At 39.9% G+C, this 20896-nt stretch overlaps 1 protein-coding gene across 1 annotated transcript in view; it reads left to right on the forward strand.

The window, feature by feature from the left end:
- Window positions 1-20896, forward strand: part of LOC121961353 (ankyrin repeat and sterile alpha motif domain-containing protein 1B-like) — a 283009-nt gene that overhangs the window by 95446 nt on the left and 166667 nt on the right. Inside the window, 4 exon segments of the mRNA XM_042511305.1 lie at window positions 1859-2002; window positions 10370-10445; window positions 12751-12852; window positions 19687-19809. Coding sequence (XP_042367239.1) covers window positions 1859-2002; window positions 10370-10445; window positions 12751-12852; window positions 19687-19809 — 445 coding nt within the window.

Genomic DNA, 20896 nt, shown 5'->3' on the forward strand with positions numbered 1-20896 from the left:
GACTCTCCTGACACTTTTTCCCAGCAGCTGGAGTTTGAACCCATTTTTTTGAAATGACATTTTTGTTATTACAGAGAATAAAGTACCAAAAAAAACGGAATTACGGTACCAGTGGGTTTATTTTTGAAAGGTACCCAACATTAGGAACATGGGGATTTCACAGTTTGATAGCAGTGATAAAGTAATATGTCACCCTGTTAGCCTTGACCTTTTGGTGCGTCCATAGGGGAGAAGCTCAAGTCTCGATACAGAGAAAAGACGGTACCCTCCAGAATAATTCAAGACTTTAGAAATTAATGAGAATGTCATACAGGCCTCATAACGGTCTCTACAAGGGCAGCACACCCCTAATAACATTTAATTTGCAATGAAAATTTAATTGCAACTTTTACAAAATTTGTTAAAAAATGTAAGTCATTTAAGATAGCACATTGGGAAAATACCAGTAAGTAAGCAGTGTAACTAACAGGGTGGGAAACTGGTGAGGGATCATGTTTTTATTGTTGAAACAGCCACTTATATGATTTGAGAGAGTGGCATCTTTGGGAGGCACGTGTGAACTCCTGCAAGCATTACGTATCCTGGCATGTGAGAGGAAGCAGCCGGCGGCTCAATCTGTACCGTCCCCAGGACAACAGCGGGTGTTAGCAGCGACAAGGACCACTGAGCACGAGATATTGATGACTTTAAATATGGTGGATATATGATATAAAGAACACTTCTGCAAACACTAACTGTGCCCGACAGGCAGACAGGCAGGCAGGCAGTTTTAGAACTGCAGCTTCACTCTTTTGTCAAAGATGTGACAAAAAGCACACAGTCACAGTGAGAGGCGTATGCCACAAGTGCCTGCTGATGTTCAAATGCAATCACACGTTCTCTCTGCTGAGGTAGTGAGTAATTGCAGTCAAGCCATACAGGTTTGTCTGAGTATAAATGAATAATTTATAAAGGCAGCGGCATTTCTCTGCCGATCTCCCTCTCTGCATAATAATGAAGGGAAATCCCTGTGGTGGAAGCTGCTGCTGCATGTAACTAACACAGGGCAAAAGTTTAGTGCACACACACGGAGCACACACACACACTGAGACACACTTTAAAGGAGGATGCTTTCGAGAGAACTGCGAGCTGTTGAGCTGAGTTATTAAAGGCACCATCCATGATCAAACAAAAGGGTATCTGCAGCACCACAACACGCAGCCTCCTGCTGCGCTCGAGATGATTGACAGGTCTTATACTGTAAGAACTTGCACTGCAAAAAGAATAAACAGACCGACAGTATATTTCCTTTAATGATTGGTTAAAAAAAACCACTTTTTTTTCCATCTTCAGCTAAACCCTGACCCCATTAGTTACTTTTGCTTTACGTTCAAGCCTCACATATAAATGTTTACAATAATAATGGTGGCAGATTTACCATTCAGAATCATAGACTGTAAAAGACAAAATAACAGGGATACGCCCGCTGGTGACGTCATAGGTAGCCAGATTCTGAGCAGTAGCGAGCTCAGCATTGGGAGAGTTCCCGCCATAGCATCCACCTGACCAGTTGCGAGCATCGACATTGAAGTCGCTCTAACTTGAGCACCTTCTAACACTTTATTATTGAGTATGCTGAAGGGAAAATACAAAAGCATAATGGACTGGAGAGGCTTCTGCAGGTGCAGAATTTCTCTTTTCTCTGAGTGTGATTGCATAACATTGCTTCTTTGATTCTCAGATGCTGACTACAAAAATATTGCTTTCTCTGAAAAACTTCATCGTGTTACTGTTTTCTACAAAAAAAAGTGACTAATGGCCCAGTTTCTTCAAACTTTCCTCATTTGTCCCTGACATGTGGCTGTGTTTTTGTGTGCAGGTGGTGCGCATGTTGGTGAGCGCTCACCCCAACCTCATGACCTGCCACACTCGGCGACACACTCCGCTTCACCTGGCTGCACGCAATGGACACCACAGCACCGTCCAGACGCTGCTCGAGGCCGGCATGGACGTCAACTGTGTGGTAAGAAAAAAATTAATGGCTTTTAGCTGTTAGTGTCCTCTATTCAGCAGCCAGGGATTAAACAGATCTCTGGCACAGATTATACTTTCCTTACAGACAAAAAATGATAACAACATAAGAATATGGCTTTTTCATTTTCTGTTTTTGTCTTAAGGCAAACCAAGTTCCTTTAGACAAAATTGGTTTTGAAAATGGTAATGTCTGTTTACAACAGGACTGACTTTACATTCACTAATCCACAGATCCTGTTGTTGTCTGTCTCTTTTTTTAAATTGGACAGCTTGAAGGTGAACTTAAGCAGGAAGTAGTTCTCAAAGAAAATGGCTCACCTTAAGGTTATTGGATTATTTTAGACGCTTTGTTTGTGAGTTGTACAAATATGTGGTTTTGGAAATACCACTCTAAGTTTTGTACTGTAAAAATCTGGATAAAATGACCAGAAATAGTTTGTTATATTGTATTTTGGGGTGAAATTTTTTTTAGGGTATGTAGACATTTCCTGTACAATAACTGTAAAGATACAGGAACAAGTTAAACATCCCATCCGCTCAAGATGTATGTCCCATAAAAAGTTTGATCTCGGCTACTCTGACTTCTTTTTTATCTAATAAGATGCAGTTTTCAGTCTGTTCTCCTCACTCTAGTTATTTTTATTGCAGCAAAATATATCCAATGGACTTATTTTTCATTTTTCTAAAGTATCTGCATACATTAAGGTGAAATATTGTTATCCCAGCACACAGCAGTGCAACAGAACAAAAACAATGCATATCTAAAAACCTCTTGTTAAAGACAACTCTGCATCTAAAAATCTCTGTTAAGAACATGAAATAAAATTAAAGGAGTCGCATACATGTAGCAGCACAGTCTTTAAGTATTTAAATTAAAATGGTGCAATAATAAAAAGATGCTAACTACACTAACCATTCTGATACGTCTGCTAGTCGCCGATTTTGCTGCACAATAGACTTCTCATCTGAGTCTGACTAAGGCTCAAACATGTATGGGTGAATCTCTATGATGTTTCCCCTAACACTAAGCATCTTAATTTGCAATGCTCTTTTACTGGTCAACTAGCGTAAGTAGCACTGGTGAGCAGAATGAAAGCCAAACCCAGAATTTCTTAATGACGGAGAAAAAGTAGATCTGCTTCAAGCCCCTTTTTAGAATATTTGTTTTTAACTTTTTATGTTGAAAAACCATGTCAGACAAAATATTGATCATTTCTACATGCTTTAAAACGCCTCTGGAGGGGAGCTTTAAACATTTTTGGTCCGTAGGTGCAATTCTTAAACAGAGTCGAATACTAAAGTGGGACTTGACAGACATTTTATTATCTGATGCTGCTGCGAGTGGAGAAGGTGACTCTTTCTGTCCTGTTGTCTGAGTAAATCTTTCAGAATCTCTGAGACTCTGAATCTCCTTCCCCTTCTCATCTCTGCTGTATGTGAATATTTCAGAAGCTGCTGTCTTGTGTTTTTAATCAAAGAGGGTACAGCAGCTTTGTTTTTGTGTGTATATAATCCACCACAGGCGTAAATGCTTGGCAGATTCTCCTTTAAAAAGTGTGTGCGTCTTCAGAGAGCGTGTCTACGCGGTGCATGCCTCCCATGGTGTGGTGGTGGAGAGGGATGAATAATTGATTGGGAGAAAAGATTGAGAGAGCAGGAGGAGGAAGAGGAGGAGGACAGGGTGTTCCTGAGAGGTCCTGAAAGTCACTGTCGCCTCTCTCTCCTCTCTACATGCAATACACCTGCAAGTCAGGGAAATACGGAGTCATTTACAGGCTATGGTGCTTCATTACTGCGCAGTGTTTGGACTGCTCTCCTCCTCCTCCTCCTTCATTTACATTTTGTCTTATCGTGTATTCAAAGTTCTCTGGACGATTCAAATGCAGCTTTGTCCCGACCCTTTCTGGGCCATTTGTTTTCGTGAGGCCTTGTCAAAATACAGCCACGCTTTGCTGCTTTCTTCTACACTGTTTTGTTTCTCTTGAGACGATTTTCTCTGACAAACTGAACTATTTGACTTTGCTCACTTCTCTTGACTGTTTAGAGCGGAAAAACAGCCCTATGCTGTATTTATAAGTCTCTTAAGACCCAGTCGTTTTCTTGTGTGATCAGAAAAGCTGTACTACTCACATTACAAGGCGTTTGTTTGTCCCAGGCTGCTGTTATATTGATGCCGGGGTGCACACAAACAGCACAACTTATCTTAGACAAGGTTTTCTGATTATTAGAGTACTTTAAGTAGACAGATCTGCATCTGGTGTGATTGGTGGTGATATTTAATGAAAAAACTTGAGAAATCATTGCGTCTATGTGCTTTTATGGGTTTATGAAGCCACATATGTGTTTGAATGCACTTAAATGTCTGTGGGGGGGTCTCGTTTTACCTTACTCCAGTCAGTGCTGTTAGGTGATCATGAACAGTTGAAGGAAACCCAGCTTCAAAGGTTTGATGCCTCAGTCAGACTCAAAGCCTTGGGAAGCCGTCGAGTCTGAATCAAGAAACAAGACAGTTCAGATGCTGAGGAGCCACCGCAGCAGGGAGCAATCAATATCTGAGTTTGCTCGACAAACGTGAATAAACCCACAAAGGCTTTATATAGAAAACTCTCTTCTCACCCTGAAAGTTTTGGATGACCTGAATGTTCAGTTGTTACTGTGGTTGACTTCTGCTGTTGTCAAACTCTGATCTGACTCGATGTTCATTTGCTACAAAGACATATGGTCTAACAGATGCCGTGTTCACTCTTTCCCTGGCTGTGTAAGTACAGTTTATGTACAGTATGTGAAGCATGTAAAATAACTTCATGCTGTGCACTTAGAGGCTGAGGAGGATCTTTGACTGCAAGAAAACAAATCTGGTTGTAGAAAATACTTTGTCACATGGTGCCCCTGCCCTTTAGAATATGTTCAGATCTGTCACAGACATGTTGCAGCAGCAGTTTGTAGGATTTGGAGGGTTAATGGCAGCGTGTGTTTGCGTGTGTGTCATCCCTGGAAAGACAGAAACAACTTGACCTGTTGGATATGAGAGTCATTCTGGTGCTCTCACAGCGAGGAGAAGCATGACTCAGCGGCATTGCGCCCATCTTCTCTGCCTTCTGCCCTTGTTGCGTTTGTGTGTGTGTGTGTGTGTGTGTGTGTGTGTATGTGCATGATCTGAAGAGGAGGGCTGTGTATCTCTGCAGGGATTTGGCCTCGGGCTTCATGTGTCTAGTGAAGATGAACACTACACGCCTTTGATTTGCTTCGTGCTCTCTTCTATACACACTGCTAGAAACCTCTCTCTCTATTTCTCTCTCTCTTTCTTTTTGTGTCTCTTTACCGAGCGATGACCAGCACTGCAAGTTTTTGATACCTCAGATCTTCTCAGCAATTTACCATAGACTCTTGTTCTGCTCTATCTCCTTTTTGGGCTAAACATAATGTGCAGAAACAGCACCATCTTTCCCCTTTTTTCCATCACCTCTCAAAGACAGACAGAAAAAGGCCTAACGCTCATTACTTGATTATATTGCACAGATGGTGAGCAGAATTGGCCTCCTGGTGGGTTAAACTCGTTCATTTTGTGTGAAATGACAGTACTTTGTGAACATAAATTTCTTTTGGGACTGTCATCAAATGTAACTAACATTTAAACATTCAGTGCAGGTTATGATTTAGTTTGTGGAGGATCCCTATTATGTGTCGCACACATATTCTGGCTTCAGAAACCAAGAATCAACTCTGCGTTGAGGTTTTTAAACTGTTATTTAATACAAAAATCTTTCTTTTTTTTTCTTGGATAGCTGAAAGTGACTCCTATCACTCCCCTTAATCTTTTTTTACCACTTCATGTGTTTCAGGGGCATAATTTTGAGTCGTAAATTATAGTTACATATTTTGCTTTTAATGACTAATTATCAAATCTGCTTTAATTGCTGCACAGATGTATAAAAAGTCTCTTTAAGCACAGTTATGTTCAGCTACACTAACAGTATAGAAAAAGGCTGATTTAATGCTTTCCATAAAGGGGCTTTGTTTGTGATGAGAGATAGGTGAGATATGTTTTATGGAATTACATGATTATTTAGGAGTTCATCTTTTAGAAAAATCTCTAACAATCACATGATGAATTGACCTGGTTGGATATTTTTAAAAAAGCTTTGTTTAAGAAAGAGAAGAGGCAAAAAATATTTGTTCGCAATGTAATGTCAGTCACGTCAGTCCATGTAGTCTTGACACCTGTATGTACATTCACAATATTAGCAATAGTGTCCCATACGCGAGTACACTTGTGTCACGACCTGTGTGACATTTTGTTGTGCTACACTGTAGAAAAGGGTCCAGCAGATGGACATTGCTGCCCAAGGCACCGCTGAAACAGTGAGGCATAGCTCTCCTCCTGGCTGGAAGAGGGACCGCTGCTGTCGGGCATGAAGCTCTCAGCCTCCCGCTGGAGCTCTGACTGCAGGCTGAAGGCGGCAGCAAAGTTGGATATGGGCCTGTTGGTGTCTGGTTATTCTGCTCCCTGATTTAGGCCACATTTAGACAAGAGAGGCCCTATTAAAAAGGGAACAGTCTTTCCTTTGCGTTTTTACACTGCAAAAACAACCTAGAACGCTGTAGTATGCATACCAGGCCAGTAGATGGTTTCAACAGTTTGCATTTTCAGGCCCCCAAAGCACCACTGTGGTGTGAACAAAAGGCCAAACCGCAACAAAAGTTTAACGTTTCATGCAAAAAACGCAAAAAATAGCCCCTTAGAGGCATCGGTATTGTATTGAGACTGTTTTGTAAATGATTAATAAACTCCTTGTAGTGGCGTTAAATAGCAGTCCCCATAATTGTTTGTTAAAGTTGGTGTTCACACCTGATGTGTACTGCACTGGAGTACACAGGAACTGTACTCAAGCCCACCTTTTTAAGTGGATCACCATGTACCATGCCCGGGTTTGGTACATGGTGTTCACACTAATCAAACAAAGTTAACTGTGGGGTCAAGTGTACTTGGATCCTGGCCCTGGTCCCTGATGTGAAAGCCCCCCATGATACACAGGTTTTTCGTTATTCTCTGTAATGTTCAGATCCAGTAAAACAAAACATATGTAGCCGTGCTCTGATGGTTAGACACTACAAATGTGGAAACAACCTGTTGTTGCCTCTGTCTTCAGATGAACAGATGAAGACGCTAAATCTAGTACAGTGGTAACACTACAAACTATTACAAGAATTAGGCTCAAAACTCATTTTAATGTACAATTGAATATACTTGAATATTGTATTTAAGGCCGCAGTATGAGATCTATACTGTTGACCGTACAGGGTCGATTCTGTGGGCCAATCACAGATGTCCACATTGTAAATTGTCATGAGTGGAAAGCACTTAATGTGTGTGTGTGAGAGAGAACGATAGTGCAGGTCAGTAATTGGAGTCAAGCCATAAAGGTCTGTCTAAGTGTGAATGAATAATTTATCGAGGCAGCGCAGTCACTCTCTCTCCTTCACTCTGTGTCTTTCTCTGTCTCTCTCTCCTCCTCCAAATGTTTCCATAATAATGAGGGGAAATCCCTATAGAGGAACCTGCTGCTGGGTTGGGCAGGTAGCCAACAACACAGGGCTAGGGTTTAGTATACACACACGCTCACACATACACACTCAGCGGCGTTTTCTAAGTGGACTCAAGCATTTATATTCATCCCAACATCAACAGAGACTGCTACTTTTCTGCCAGCAGCCCTGAAACAGAAAGTCATCTGCCTTTCAATGCCCGGAAACTCTTAGAGAGTAAGAATCGCCTTCTCAGTTTCCTTGTGACATCACTGCGTGATCACCATGGGAAACGGGACGGGAAGTGGTATAGCGATGACCGTAGAGGGGAGGAGGTTAGGAGGGCAAGTGGTGTGTGTGAGGAAAAGGGGGGTGGGGGGATCATTTCCTGCGCTCCCACCTCCTCTCGCTCGCATGTGGGTAAAACATTGTCTCCTTGGGCCAAACTTCCACAGTTTGATGCAGCGAAGCTGCAAATGTGACCAGTCATCGGTTTTCACTTTGGATTTACACCCACAGTATTCTCCCCCTAAGAGAACTGGACAATTGACCTTTGACCTCATCAGGATATAGGAGTGGCCGCATCTGCCATATTATGGGATGACACTTTTTGTTGCAGAGAAAGCAAAACAGTAAGTTTAGTATTCCCTGCAGAGGACGAGTGCGTTGATCTGGTGCAGTGTCGCGTTGAGTTGAATTTCCCGGCCGCGTATCAGCGGACCTGGCTGTCGCCCAGATAATTTGTCTTCATTAAGGCTGAGTTTGGTTTGGTCCAGGTTTTCATCTGTGTTGTCAGGAAGCCAACCGTGAAGGATGAGACGCATTCAGCATATGCATGTGTGTGTGTGAGACAGTATGATTTTTGTCATGGCTGCATGTACGCATGAGTGTGCGGTACAAGTTCAAGTCTGTGGTGTCCCTGATGGGTGTTTTAGCCTCGAGCGAGGTGCACTGGGCAGTACGCTCAGTGTGTCATAGGGACATAGAGAAACATGATGTCCCACAAATGTGCATGAAAAGCAGAAGTGTTACAGTCATAGTGGTATCAAAGTGGCAGACATGAAACTTAGTATGATTTATGACCTTTTGAACTGTCGTCACTGGTCATGACCTTTCAACTTGAAAGCACAGGGATTTTGATGTTGTATCAGTATTGAATAAATAGCCTATCATAGTGTGTGTACCTGAGGTATTGTGTTTTTTCCATTGGCCTGCGACTGTCTTTTTTTAGCAATGCCTTGATGAGCTGTGATGACGTTTCCTGGCAGCAGGGGTAGCTGTGCTGGGACGAGCTGCTGTGGTTCTGCTTTTTTGGGCTACAATTAAGTAAAATCACAACAACCATGCTGATAGTCAGCGCAACAGCCCTCAGCTAAAATGTAGCAGTCAATTCAGGTATTGTGTATTTCATTTTTAGGAGATAAAATCGGTCGGACTCTAATATTAATGACTTCTTAGAAACTTCAAACTTTGCAACGTAATCCAAAGGCCTGGTTTGAATTCTTAGGCGAGCGGGTTCTCATCCGCGGGCTGTATGTTTGACACCTCTGGTCTATCATGTACGTTTGCCTTTATGTTTCCATTCACTGTGAAACAGATGAAATAAGAGTTTATTGACGGTTGCTTTGTAGGCATGTGTGGAGTCCGATGAGTTAACACTGCTAGCATACCTGGAGGTTTGCAATCAAGTATCAAAGCTTCTTTTATTCCCTTTGTCCTCTTTTGACAAGCATTTATTATTCAACTCAAATGTTATTAATGGAAATATGTTTGCCTTTGACTGTTAATGCAGGTTAATTAATGGTTAATGTCATTAAAGTTTTAGAAAGGTACAAGGTAGAATTATTTGTCATTTATTTGTCAAACCTTGTAGAGCTGAGTGATACATGCATAGTAATATGTTCCAGTGCTGTTACACTCTATATTAGCACTAATTGAATTGCTCTTGTCCAATCACATTACTTGATCAGTACTTTTGTATAAAACCCCGAAATAGAGCCTGTGCATGTAAAGAGTCACAACAGCAGATATTGTTTTTTTCAGCATTCTGTGTCAATTCACCAAATCTGATTTAAAGTTTGAACGCTGAATACTATTTACTCCACAACAGAGGAGTAATGTTACTGTAATTGGAAAAAAAAAAATAGTGTAAATGAAGGTAAACTAATTTGCCACTACCCTCTACTTCATTTGTCTAAAAACAAAAACTAATGACATCCAGATAATTTAAAATACGTCATGTTCACGTAAAAACTCACCTGTTGGCTTTAAACTTTTGTCCTAATCGCTCCAATGCAGGCTGATTATAAACATCTGTTCCTTTGTCTCACTGTGGCTCCTGAGCGTCGCTCTCATAAAAGTGGACTTGTCAGATTAATCGTCTCTCTCATCACTGTTGATCTGAGATGAGGCGCTTACCAGCGTCCTCCCCTCGCTAGTTTCCACGTGTTGCATCATATCTGTAATATCCCCATTAGAAGCACTGGAGGCTGATACGGACGGGCGTATGGTGAGGGAAATTGGGACGTTTCCACACTGCTCCTGCTGCTTGTGTAATGGTTTGAAATCGGTGTGGCCTCACACTGGTTTGTAGGCGAGGGAATGTGGCTCTTTTAAATCTCGCTGAATCTCTTTCGTTAAACTGCCAGAGAGAAAGAGACATTGGATCAAATCAAAATATTGTTTTCTTGCTCACTTTTGATCTTTTTTCTTTGTAATGCCTTTCGTGCTTTCCAGTCCACTCCTGTTTTTGATGTCTATTTTTGTCTCTGTGTTCAATTGTTAAAGTGATGGAATATTAACACACACACACACACTCTGTCTCTCTTAGACCGAGAATGGCAGTGCCCTCCACGAGGCAGCCCTCTTTGGGAAGATGGATGTAGTTCGCCTTCTGCTTGACTCAGGTGGGTCTATAAATATATCCTGGAAAAACAAAAACTCTCTGTTTGTTTCCCTCGTTGCTCTTTTTTATTTTAACCTGGGGTGAGATGCTCCACACGTTTTTACCACCAGATTGTGGGTTGAAATTGCCCTCAGGTGAACTGAAGGCATCCGTCTCACTGCGATAAAATCCACAACAACTTTTTTTTTTCAGTTGTTTCAGGAGGTGGCGCTAAAACTTCAACAGGATATGATATGTGGTGTCTCGGTTTAATGATGTCACTCGACCTAAAAACTGGAGCAAAGATCATGGTTGTAAGCAGTCAGAAAAATGACATTTTGCACATTAACACTCCTGCTATTTAGAGCAGATTGAGTCTGCACACTGTTGTCCTTTGATACCACCACCACCCCCCCCACCCACTTTTCCTTTAGCACTTCCTGTTTCCTATGGAGCTTCCTGGCCATGTTCTTTTGGCCTTGATTTTATTAACATCCTGGATCAACACAAGGCTGCGCTGACCTGATTCTCTGAACCCAACACAATCCTTCAAACTCTGTATGGATGCTGGGGAGCGGCTTGTAAGTTATGCATGGAAACAGCTAATAAATATAAAGTCGTAGCATCAAAGATCTTTGTCATGTTTTGGATTTAAGGATGAGAATTTTCTAGTTCTTTTCTAATATTGGAAACAGTTGTTTACCAAAATAATATTACGCATGAGACATAACTTATAAATGAGAAATAACTTGTTTTTAATTAGTGAGCTTTAGGAGTGCATTTTTGCTACTTTAAAGGCAATTAAAACTATCTCATGCAAAGCCTTTAGGAGAGCTAAAAAACAAACAAAAAAAACCCCGCAAATGGCTGTATTTAGTTTGTCCATTATGGTCTGCTGTAGAACAACATTGTAGACCCCATGGAAGATTGTTATGTAGATATTAACGCCTCATTCGAAGGTAACCATAAAAACACAGTTCTTATTTTCAAATAAGAAATAAGAAAAGTTATGAATATTATGTACAATTTCCACCAAATCCTACATACTGGACCTTTAAGAAAGAGGCAAAGTCAGAGGCAGCATTGTAAATGGCAGCGGTTTGTGATGCCGTTTAATACATTGTAACATTTTTGAAAAACTATAACCTCCTTCAGAAAGTTGTGCCGTATGTAAAATGTCCTTGTTGTGTCCTGTGGGCTATACTGCTCCCACAGTGCCCGGTGGTACTGCTCTGTTTAATCTGTATGTGTAAGATTTTAGAAAACATGCATGAATGTGGAGACCTGAACAAAGATTATGGACAGAAGGCTCCAACTGTGTCCATATTTAAACCTTACCTTGAGGGAGTATGTGGTTTTAGAGGGAGCCAGGCTGTTTCCATGTTTACCTTAAGCTAAGCTAACCAGCAGCTGGAGGTCGCAACACATTAACTGCAGAGACATGAGTGCAATATTGATTTTTCTCTTTTTTTTCTTTTTACAGCATCAGTACAGTTCATTTTTCATTCTGTTTTTGAATTTACAATAAATGCACAAAACACAAGAGGAAATCCTATGAAATTAAAAGCAAGAGCAAAGCAATGAAATGTGTATAAAGCAGGCAGGAAAGAGAGAGAAAACTGGCACATTACATGAGGGCCAAATGCGATTTCTCTCGCATTTTATTCATTTTTTCTTTTATGGAGCTCAGCAGAGTGACTGAAATGACATTTATTTTTCATGTTGAATTGGATCAGCGAGCACAGGAAGGGATTAAACAGGCTAACAGTCAGGTAAATCAAGACTGATGATGGAAGAAAGAGAAGAATGAGTTATTTATTTTACCTTCTCCAGTTTGTTTTGTGTTTATTTGTGTCTGAGTGTTGTTTGGTTTGTATGCCGTTGTCTGGGACTGTGATTGAGCATGGTGCGAATGTGCATTTGATCGTGAGAGTGCGAGAAACTCTGGTCTAAAACTTGATGAAAAGCGTGTTTGCTGCTTGTAAGAGTCTTTATGAATTAATAACATCCCACATCCATCCTCGGGTGAATGTGACTCATTCATCTTTTGCTGAGTGGAGTTTTGTGACTGAGTGGGTGTGTCAGCAGATCTCAGGTCTCAGTCAGAGCATGTACATGTACAGTATATACAGTATGTGAGAGTACTGTGCTTCTGTGTCTGTAGTCCAGTGTTATTGAGCAAACAGTAGGTCTATCATGTTCAGCAAAATCACGGCTGTTGTGATGTGACCTCTGCCCTGCTGTTTATGTGTAACAACAATGCATATGCTGTATTTACGTGTGTGTGTGTGTGTGTGTGTGTGTGTGTGTTTGTGTGTGTGTTGCAGAGATTGACACCAGTCTGAAAGATAGTCAGGGGAGAACAGCTCTGGATATCCTGAGAGATCATCCTGCACCGAAATCCCAGCAGATCACTGCTCTTATCCAAGGTAAGATGCTCACAGACACACACACACACAAACACACACACGCACACGCACACACACTTTAGATTTAGATGAATTTCGCTACTAAAATTGGGTCATTTCAGGAGCAAAAAATAGAATACCGACATAGAGAAAATGTAGTACAACATAACCAAGATTAAATACACACTCAATATTTGGTGTTTTTTTCATATACAGTTTAAAAGCTTACAGCTGCACAATCATGAACAGTGACGGATGTCAAAGTTTTAATGTCCTGAACTTTGCAGCTACGTTAGAACTTTAACACAAACATGTCTTTTGGACTTGACAGTGACAAGTTTTGCATTTGTAGAAAAAAGCGTTTCTGCTGATTGGATTGGTTGTAGGTGAAGATTAGACTGCAGATGTGTTGGCATGCAGGGTGTAGAAGTTGTTAAAATGTGAAAGGGCAATCCAATTTTGAGATGTTTTTGTTGTGGATGTAGAGTTTGACATTGTGACCGTCGTTGCGTGCGGATGTAATCCATTTGAGAAATCTTGTTTTCCAGGAAGTTTATCTTCTGTTGGTGAAACAATGGGAGATCCTGTACTGTATGTGTTCTGTTGCTTCAGAGGGACATCCCAGTTATACAACTCAAGCCCTTTTAATGTTGTCCTTGATGTTACTTCAGTATAGTGTACTTCCCAATTCACCTGTGTTGTCTTAGTCTTTGAGTTGCATCAGAAGTAAAGGGGTTACAAGGATTTTTTTGGTAAAGTATTGACACATATTTACATTTATTGCTACCTCGAGGGTTAGGGTTAGTTGTTATGACGGGAGCAAAAGAGGATGTCAGGCAACACAGTATAAAAGGCGACAAAGTTTGTTTGCACCAGAAGAACATCCTAACATCCCGAGTGAAAACTAAAAGTTAACGTGGAGTTATTGTATTATAGTGTGTCACATGACAAATGTCACATGAGATATGTTGTGTTAGTAAGAAATAGGGTTGCAAGGATATGAGAGTTCTTTGGTGTAATAACCATCTCAGAAAATATTAGGGTTTCATGGAATCACAGAATGAGGCAATTTTTGTTATTATCATTGCATGCAATTGGACTGAAAGGAAGGTAAACAAGTTTTTGCTTTTTTTCGTTAAAAAAATGCTTAATTATCATTAAACTTATTTTTTTCAAATGGAAATACGTGTTGAAAGTCTGACCGGCAGTTAGGAAGGAAAGGAGATGCACAGGTGCAGGGGAGATCATTCTTCTAGTTGTTTTTTGTTTTTTTTTCTCAATACCGTTTATAAGTCAATGTACACAATGTGATAACCATCAATTTTCAAACCATGGTATACCACGAAACTGGTATACTGTTGCAACCCAACAAACCTACATGTTTAAAACCAAACCACAATCAGTTTTCTAAACCTAACCAAGGAGTTTTGTTGCTTCAACCTCACCATACAGTTTTGAAACAACTGAGACTGTTTGATGGTGTTAACCACATGTTTAAAACTTTGACTATTAATAGCCATATACAAGCTATTCTGTCATCCACCAGTAAGTATGCTAATCCAGAGAAGGGTAGTAGGGTAGGAAGATAAACCAACTGTACACTGAATTTGTTTAAACCCATGATGTACAGTATATATTGTTTTAGAGTCAAAATCCCTATCATTTACAGTAAGAGCAGTTACAGTTGATATCCAGGAATCTGCACAGTAACAGAAACACAGAAATGTATCAGTAACTAGTATTGTAGAACTTGTACTGGCACACAGTGTACAGGCACAGCAGGACCTCACTGTACTTTATATATCTCACTTTTATTATGAGAGCCATCATCCTCACATTGAATCTTAGCAGCTTGACACTAAATATTTCAGTCTATGATTACTGTACAGCTCTGTTTACATCCAAATATACACAGTCTGTTCAAATAATGGCTGAGTATGTTCATTTACATGGACTGCAATTCAATTGTTGATATATTTGAAGACCACAGGCAGACTGGAGCATTAAAATCACGAAGGAGCACGGTTTTAAAGCGATAACAGTTTGAAAGAAGAACTGTAGGAAAGAGGGACTGTGCAAGAGTGTTTAAATATTCAAAAATTCTTTGTGAGTTAGCATGTTCATGCCTGTCAAAATCATCTTTGCCGAAAAAATACCACAGGGAGGGAAAAAGATTATTGTGCTTTTAAATGGGGCTGCAGCTAACAATTACTTTCCTTCTCAATTAATCTGCAGATTATTTTCCCAATTAAATCGGTTAATCCTTTGGTCCCTAAAATGTAAATATAGTAAAAGATAGCCACTATAATTCCTCAGAGCCCAAGGCGAAGTCTTATTAATATTCCATATTTTATCCGAATTGTAATCAGACTTTTTTCATCATGCAACTGCAGCACTTTCCCATTGCAGATAATCCTTGTCAGCCTATTTCAGCAACAGAGTAATATATATAATTTTTTTGTGTTTTCACTTTCTAACCTCAGTCTTCCTCATATTGGTCTTGGACCTGCCATTTAAAGGTCTGTTTATGCTCTCATGTTTGCTGCAGTATGTGTTTTGTGTGTCACCAGTGATTGTTAGTGTGAGTTTAGTCCACTGTCCCCGGAGACCCAGAGATTCTCCAGATTGCAACTTCTAAAGACAGCGTTGTCCTGAGGTGATTATGAGGCTGAGTGTGAACGCTGTAATCTGCGGCTCGGAGGCCTTCACGATCTTTCGTTGTGTAATCTGTGGGTGTATGTAAGCCACGCAGTTACACATGATTTAAAGAGGGCGAGATAAAGGCAGACAGTAACAGAGGGATAGAGGGATGAGGAGAATATGTCAGAGCCAAAATTAACAGTGTGTTGGTCTTAACTCGGGGGCAAATATAGAAAGGGAAACACAGACTAACTCTGAGGAATGTTACAAATTGGCCACAGCTAGAAAATAACAGACATAAAGCTGACATTAAACCAGGGAAAACACAGTGATGCAACATACAGAGCAGTCGTAATTGGGGATTCCAGTTTCAAGTTTCATGTAATGCTCAAAGAATCTGATACAATAAATAAATTTGGTTCCATGATCCACAGCTTATCAGTCTCACGGCTCTCATCAACATTGTTTCTACTGGCAACAGGCGCCTGTTTTCAACAAGAAAGTGCTAAAAAAACCACTGTATTCTACCTGCTTAGCACCAAACAGCAGACAAAGTTGGTAAAATATAGTAGTAGTCCAAAGAACTGATACATATTCTTATAACATGATGGTACTTGTTTTCTGCAGTACAGTAGGTACTGGGAATGCAATTACTCTGGACCTAACGGGGCAGCATATCTGCCTTTAAGTGTTCTGGTCTGCTGTTTAAAGTCAAAGCAAGAAGAAGAACGCCTACCAGCGTGGAAGAACAACAACAACAACGTGTAAAATTTTGACAAACACACCTGCAGCAACAGCTCTATCTCGACCCATCAAAAAGAAAAGCACTTTTTTCATGAAGTCAGTGTATTTTGTTAATTCTTTGCACTGGGAGTGTTGTGTATATGCACTGTGCTACAAATGGTAACAGCATCACCAGGCAATGAGGGTCTGTTCTGTGTGAGCACTGCTTGTTTAACAACTTTTGTGGTTGCTGAGAGTTGAAAAATTTTCAACTTTTTCAACTTTTGGGTAAAATGTGCTAGTGGAGGAGACCAGCCATCACATCTGATATGTACAAGTGCAGAACAGGAATTTTGACTGTCATGTAACTGAAATATTTAAAAAATCAGATGTACGTTGTCTTCCAAGCATCTTGAGTTACTAATACACACTTTCATTTTCTCCCACTTTTTTTTGTAATTCTCTTTACAAACGCCTTAGTCATGCTGCTCTGAATCGGTTACAACTGGTTCAAAACGCAGCTGTGAGACTACTGACTAGGACGAGCTGTCGCACCCACATAACAACAATTCTTGCATTCCTCCATTGGCTTCCAGTAAAATTCAGAATATACCACAAGATCCTGTTGATAACGATCAAAGCCCTGCACAACCTTGCCCCCAGTCTCTTATCTGTCCCCTGCTACTACTTTAAAACAAAACATGGTCGTGCATTCGCTGTTTTAGCCCCTACCCTCTGGAACAATCTTCCCCACCGCGTTAGGTTTGTTGAGTCCTTGGACTGCTTTAAACGTCTACTAAAAACTCACCTTTATAGGCACACCTTCCTATAGCCACTCCATGTGTGATATTTTTCTTTGTTTGTTTTGGTCTTGTCTGTCCCTCATTATAAAGTGTTCCAAATTGTAATTCACTGAAACTCAATTAACTCGTTCATTCACTGATATATTTTTAAGTGTGTATATATGTGTTTTGTGAAGCACTTTGTAACTGTGTGTTTTAAAAAGTGCTATATAAATAAAGCTTTACTTACTTGCTTAATAATTTTTATTAACCGTATTGTAAGCGTTATGTTTCCTCACCGACAAAATCTCATGAACCCACACAGACTCATATTCTGAATTTTCTGATTAATAGCATATTTTGATTTTAATCTAAACATTTTGATAAAGGAGTGCATATTTGAACACATGGGGTTTATTTTGTTTTTGCTTTTTACCGTGGTATTGAATTGGGTGTCAGCTACTAAATTTCTGGTAACACTACATGCCTACGAACTGGTGAACAAAGTGAAGCATTTAGTAGCTAAAGAGTCAGATATTTTTCTCAGGAGTTTAAGAGAAAAACACATAGCTTGGAAGAAAATGAGTATTTGTTTTAAAATTGTCAGGTGGCCAGAAACACAACTCTAAATGAATACTAATGTTCTCCATGTCTGCTGGATATGTTAATAGACAACTAATACTTTAGCAACAACAAATTTAGTGCTTGTTCTGTTGCCCCCAAGTGGCCTAAAAAAAATCAATAGTATGCAAAACATTGTTGATGTTTTGCTGTTTTGTACACATTTCCCCAATGTTCACCTTGATATTTGGTATTTCTGAACACCTTTGGATCTCCACTGGAATTTAAAGTAAGGTTGGATGTATTTGAACAAAGCTTCACAGGATGAGCTTGTACTGACTGACCACTCGTGGATCAGTGAGGTTGAATGGGTTAATGCAGCTGCTTTAATGTATTTTTCATTCGAGCATCCTTTGAATTCTGCTACTCAAATCCTGAGCAGTACAAATACAATATTGTGCCTTTTTGAGACCCTGACTCGTCGCTCTGACTCCGAGCACAATGCTTATGAAACTAAAAGTCTAACAAAGAAGACATATTTCATTACTTTTTTTAACAACATTTTCCGACCCTTTTGGCATATTTTACTATAATGTTATTATTGAAGATACAACATGTTTTGGTTTTTTTAAATGTTTTTTGGCACACTTTACCAAGATGTTTTTATACTATACTAGGACGTTTTTATCAAATATTATTCTATAACTTTTTTGAATGACGTATTTTTAACTTTTTCAGCATACTGTACTATGACATTTTTATCGATGCTATGACAGTACTATACAATGACTTATAAATTACTGTTTTTTTACAGATATATTTTTTGTGACTTTTTTGGCATACTTGGTATGATTTAGTATTAGTAAGAGTTTTATGGAATACTACACGCTGATAATTTTTCCCACTTTTTTAAGTTGTTCAGAATCAATGAGGGAAACACTTTTCTAGACATGAATAGATGACTTGTAGCTTTTTAAATGTCAAAAATTCTTGGCGAGGAAAGCTGCAATCAAAATCAAGATTTCAGCAAACCAGTGCTGGAAACAAAGAGATTTGGACTTCAGCATGAATAGGAGACTGGGTGTGTGTGAGTGAGGAAGACACAGAGGGAGAAAGAGGACACAGCTGTGACTTGGTGAAAAGATCAGCTGCATGCCATTTCCTGTTGGAGAGGAGATGGAGAGGGAAACACACACACACACACACACACAAAAAGAGCAAAAGATATGTCATTTACTTGATTGTACCAGCTGAGGGGCTTTCTGGTTGCCACAGGCTGCTCATTATGAACAGATTCTCATTACTTCTACTGTTCGGATTCATTAACAGTTCACTTTTTACAGCCCACCAGCAACTGGTTATGTACTCGTAGTGCAGCGCAGTAGTTTAGCAGAAATGTCAGGCTGTTTGTCTTCTGCTGTTTATGACAAATCTAAAGTATGAGTACCGGGAAATAAAACTGTCAAAGCTGTGCAGTCCTCCCTGTCAGACACTCTCTGATATACATTCCTATGCTCAGTGTAATTGTATGCTAATGTATGGTTGTGTATCATAATTATCGAGCTGAATGCCACGATTCATAGCAGGAATACACACAAATACACTTTTCCTGACATGAATAGGATTCCTCATTAGAGCTCTGCAGGGAATCTGCCACGATTTCTCTGTGGAAGCGTGTTAGTGTGGATTCAGCTGCTAATGCCTCACTTAAGCAAGTTTATTATCTAGTCTTCAACGTGTTGTCCGCCCCCCACACCTGAACCTGCTTTCTCTGCTCCTCCTCCCTACTTTCTCCCCTCTCCCCCCTCCTCACATCATTCTTCTCTTTTGCTTTTATGAACAGCAGAGTGCTCTATTAGCAGAAGCTGTGAAGTGAATTTGCGGCACGGGGAAAAGTGCGAATTGAATGCAGCACAAGCTGTTTACCATGCTGATGCCCGCGCTATTATATCGATCCAGTAAAATGCCTCTGAAATGCTTTTCCTCCCCCACCGTCACACCACCATTGCGTTTTACTCCAAACTCCTCTTCAGGATGGAGCCTCTTCCTCCTCTTTCTTCCTGTTTTCCCAAAATATCATTTTTTTCTTGTTATTTGTACCCTGCATCTTCTCACCATCTCTCCCTGCTTTGTTTCCATGTCCGTGTAGAATATATGATGGACGAGATGGATAGGAGGAGTATCGTGGAGGAGCCTGTTCGCAAGTGTCCCATCCCTGCACCTCGAACCTCTGTCCCCTCGCCCTCTGCTTCCCCCTCCCTCAGACACAAGAGTGAGTAAACATACACATACACAATAATGGCAACAACTGCAACACATAATCAATCAACGGGTTTACACTGAAATTCAAGGTGTGTTTTCTGACCAGTAATGTTTCAGTCGAAAAATGGCAAGTGTTAGAAAATTAAAAAAACAGCAGTGGAAAAAAATTATGGTACTGTGCAAAAAGATAAGTTTTAATGAAGTTGTAATGACAATATATAAAATTAATACTCTCTTTACGTCTATTTAGTAAGATACAAACAAAGAATACAGAATTGATATATAGTGTGACACATGGAATCCAATATTTATCTTTGGACATGTCTTAAATGCAACCTGGTATAAATACACCAGAAGATTAGTATTGTAAATGTCTTCCCGAGAGAGTTCACGACATTCTCAGTTGAAAAGGAGGTCACAGTAAATATTTGCAACTTTAGCCTGTTGGAAAATGTTTTATTGTGAAATATTTGCGTTTTTAATACTGTATACAGTTTTCTTGTACGTTCTGGTTGTATTTTAGTAACAGAACTTCTGAAAAATAAGTATGTATGATCATTCTAACCTTGCTAAAGTGACAAGTTTGGTTAAACTTTTCTATCCCCTTGGATCCACATGCAATAATGGGCATAATCTAGATCCTAGTAACCCTGAGAAGCAAATAAAATACTTACTTAAAATTCTGTGGACATTTACAAAGTACTTGGTAATTTCACTATATTGTATTTTCATTATATTGTGCTGTGAATCAGTAAAGACTCTTCTATTATTTTGTCAGACGGTGGATACCAGAGCAAATGTGGCACAGATGATTTTTATATGTAATGGCCCAGTTATTTATGTGTCATTCACATATGCACTTTATTTTGCATGTTTACAGACATCCCCATTCACTTTAGAGCTTTTCTATTTTGAGTTTTAAAGGCACGAGATCACCTGTGGGTCTATACGCTGTGAGCTCTCACTGTATTCTTCTTAGTTAGCATCTAATACCAGTAACACCATTGAAGACCAGCCACTACCTGCGATAGTGCGATTTTGTCATTATATTTTGTGTTGTTATATTGTTCCACCTAAATGCAGTTGGCAGTCAGCAT

This window comes from Plectropomus leopardus, chromosome 22 (assembly GCF_008729295.1).
Source record: "Plectropomus leopardus isolate mb chromosome 22, YSFRI_Pleo_2.0, whole genome shotgun sequence".
Classification (NCBI taxonomy): Eukaryota; Metazoa; Chordata; class Actinopteri; order Perciformes; family Serranidae; genus Plectropomus; species Plectropomus leopardus.